Below are 2,524 nucleotides of genomic sequence, written 5' to 3'. Positions count from 1 at the left end.
TAAAACAAGAGTGAAATGAAATGAGATGTTTGGGCTGAAGGTCTGATTAAGATGTGAGTTTACAGCACTTATAGTTGGTTTAATTTTAGGGAGGTGTTAGTAAGTGCATCTGCTAAAGATTTGCGGTGTGTGTGTGTGTGCATGCCTTTAAAAGCATGACGTGTCTTTTTTTTTAAGGTGGTTTGTGATGAAAATGGCTCTAAAGGCTACGGCTTTGTGCATTTTGAGACTCAAGAATCAGCCGAACGATCCATTGAGAAAATGAACGGCATGCTGCTCAATGACCAAAAAGTGTAAGTGAGGATTTTAACCAATAATTAACTTATTTGGTTGTAAACTAACATTCCAATTTGTGAGATTATTAACATACTACATGCTTGGAGACTTTTCATTTTTCTGGGAAATGGATCCTCTATGATGAAAATTAGGATTTTGGTGTTTTAATATGTTTTTGTGGCATTTTTCTCATGATTGAGGACATAGATAAAGAAAAGTTGGCTTAAAATTGAATTTCTGAGTATTAATGTATTCAGATAGTTATAAACCAAGGCACAAAAATAAATCAGAAAATGTGTTCTTTCACAGATTTGTTGGGCGTTTTAAATCCCGCAAAGAGCGCGAGGCTGAGTTGGGGGCCCAAGCCAAAGACTTCACCAATGTGTACATAAAAAACTTTGGTGAAGACATGGATGATGACAAACTGAAGGAGATCTTCAGCAAGTTTGGTTTGTGAAAGCCTGTAAATTTATTTCCAAAAGATCTTTGAGGGGACGGCAACATTTGGTAACTGGTTGAACTTTATTGCTCAGGAAATGCATTAAGCGTTCGAGTCATGACTGATGCAAGTGGAAAGAATCGAGGCTTCGGGTTTGTTAGCTTCGAAAGGCACGAGGATGCCCAGAGGGTAATATTATGAGCTTTTTGGAAATAAAAATCAACCCTTGGTACCATCTTTGTTCACGGTTTTGCCCTTCGATCGCCCAGGCTGTTGACGAAATGAACGAAAAGGAGCTGAACGGGAAGGCCATTTTTGTTGGACGAGCCCAGAAGAAGATGGAGCGCCAGATGGAGCTGAAGCGCAAATTCGATCAGATGAAGCAAGACCGGACGACTCGTTACCAAGTATGTTTCTTTGCTTGTCATAGTTTTATAGTGAAAAATAAGAGAATTGTAATATTACAGTCAACTGCAGCTTTGTCAAATTCAGTGTTCCCTCTTTGGTAGGGAGCACTGGCCAAAATGGCTGCAACAGTGAAACTGTAGGTCACAGGCCTCAATGTTTCCTCATTGTGGATTCTGAGAATGACTGTGTCCTGCAGACAAAACCATCAAACGGGTCCGATTTTTTTAGAAGCTTTGCTGGGGAAGAACTGTATGGGATCAAATCAGGATCAACTTACAGTGAATGAAAAACAAGACTGTAAATTAGAAAAATAGACGTAGAAAATTCAAAAACAGTTTTAGACTCGAAGGAAAACATTGTAAACCTAATAGAAATATTGAACATTTGAAATGTATATTGGAATCTAAAGAAATACTGAAAACTGGAATAAAAAAATATGTTACCTATTGAAAAATACAGCACCATAGGACGCACCATCAATGACTGCTCATATGTAAGGCGCATCAAACAAGACAAAATAATTAGTGATAAGTTTGCATGTGAGTCAGACTTTAACTACGTTTATAGTAACTCTTATAATATTACAACACAATCAAAATTAATTCTTATTTTAGGCATTCTGGATTATAAAACGCACTGTAATTAAAAAAAAAAGTTAGGCCTTTTAAGTGTGCCTTATAGTGCACAAAATATAATTATGCTAACTCGTAACAGCTGTTGCTGGAAATATAATTTTTTTTGATAAAATATGTAATATTTGAAACTTGAATTTAAAGTCCCACTCTAACCATATATATATATATATTTGTAAAATCGTTCCCTATGATCTTTTAATTTTGGCTGCTGCAGTTTTTAGCCAAAATCAAAAAGTCTTTGTTGTTTTTTTAAGACGTATTTTATGCCCAGCGGCAGTAGCTCATTAGATATAAAATTCTGGCTTGTGGGCGGGACTGCTGGCTTCCCCTCCCCGTCGCTGGGAGCTCTGTCTGTGTGCTCATGTGCAAGCTTATAGCCCCAAGCTAGTATCTGTCCAAAAATGACAACGAACAATATTATATCAATCCAGTCGAACATTTTTGAGCCAGAAGCGAGCTTGGACGAGGAAATTGAATGTACAGAAGGGGGCTGAGGAGCAGAGACTTTGACACGTCCAGACAATAGTTTTGTCAGGTTTTTCTGGCATACAGTTTCCTGGTCCAACAGGATTTGAATTAAGAATTTCTCAGAAACACAGTTTTAATGGTAAATTCTTTTAAATAGGTTCTCTATTATGTGAAAAATGATTGCAGCTCCGGCGTTAAAAGGATCAAAGTGATCTTGATTTGGCCCCATGGAACTGCTTTGAATTTTAGTTTTGAAACTATTGATCTACACTGTTTTTTTTTTTTTTTTTTTTTTTTT

General features: G+C 36.8%; 1 protein-coding gene and 1 non-coding gene across 2 annotated transcripts in view; both read left to right on the top strand.

Annotated features, from left to right (window-relative positions):
* pabpc1b (poly A binding protein, cytoplasmic 1 b) overlaps positions 1 to 2,524 on the top strand; it is a 10,085-nt gene that overhangs the window by 3,880 nt on the left and 3,681 nt on the right. The window contains exons 3-7 of the mRNA XM_024299820.2: positions 178 to 293; positions 586 to 725; positions 810 to 904; positions 985 to 1,122; positions 2,519 to 2,524. The exon at positions 2,519 to 2,524 is cut by the window's right edge and continues 90 nt beyond it. Of these exons, the coding sequence (XP_024155588.1) occupies positions 178 to 293; positions 586 to 725; positions 810 to 904; positions 985 to 1,122; positions 2,519 to 2,524 (495 nt within the window). The remainder of the gene's footprint in view (positions 1 to 177; positions 294 to 585; positions 726 to 809; positions 905 to 984; positions 1,123 to 2,518) is intronic.
* On the top strand, positions 1,188 to 1,325 carry LOC112138562. Its single transcript, XR_002917809.1, has one exon. It is a non-coding gene; the product is annotated as a small nucleolar RNA SNORA5 (small nucleolar RNA).

This window comes from Oryzias melastigma, linkage group LG11 (genome assembly GCF_002922805.2).
Source record: "Oryzias melastigma strain HK-1 linkage group LG11, ASM292280v2, whole genome shotgun sequence".
In the NCBI taxonomy this organism is placed as follows: Eukaryota; Metazoa; Chordata; class Actinopteri; order Beloniformes; family Adrianichthyidae; genus Oryzias; species Oryzias melastigma.
This window is presented reverse-complemented; position numbering and strand designations above follow the sequence as displayed.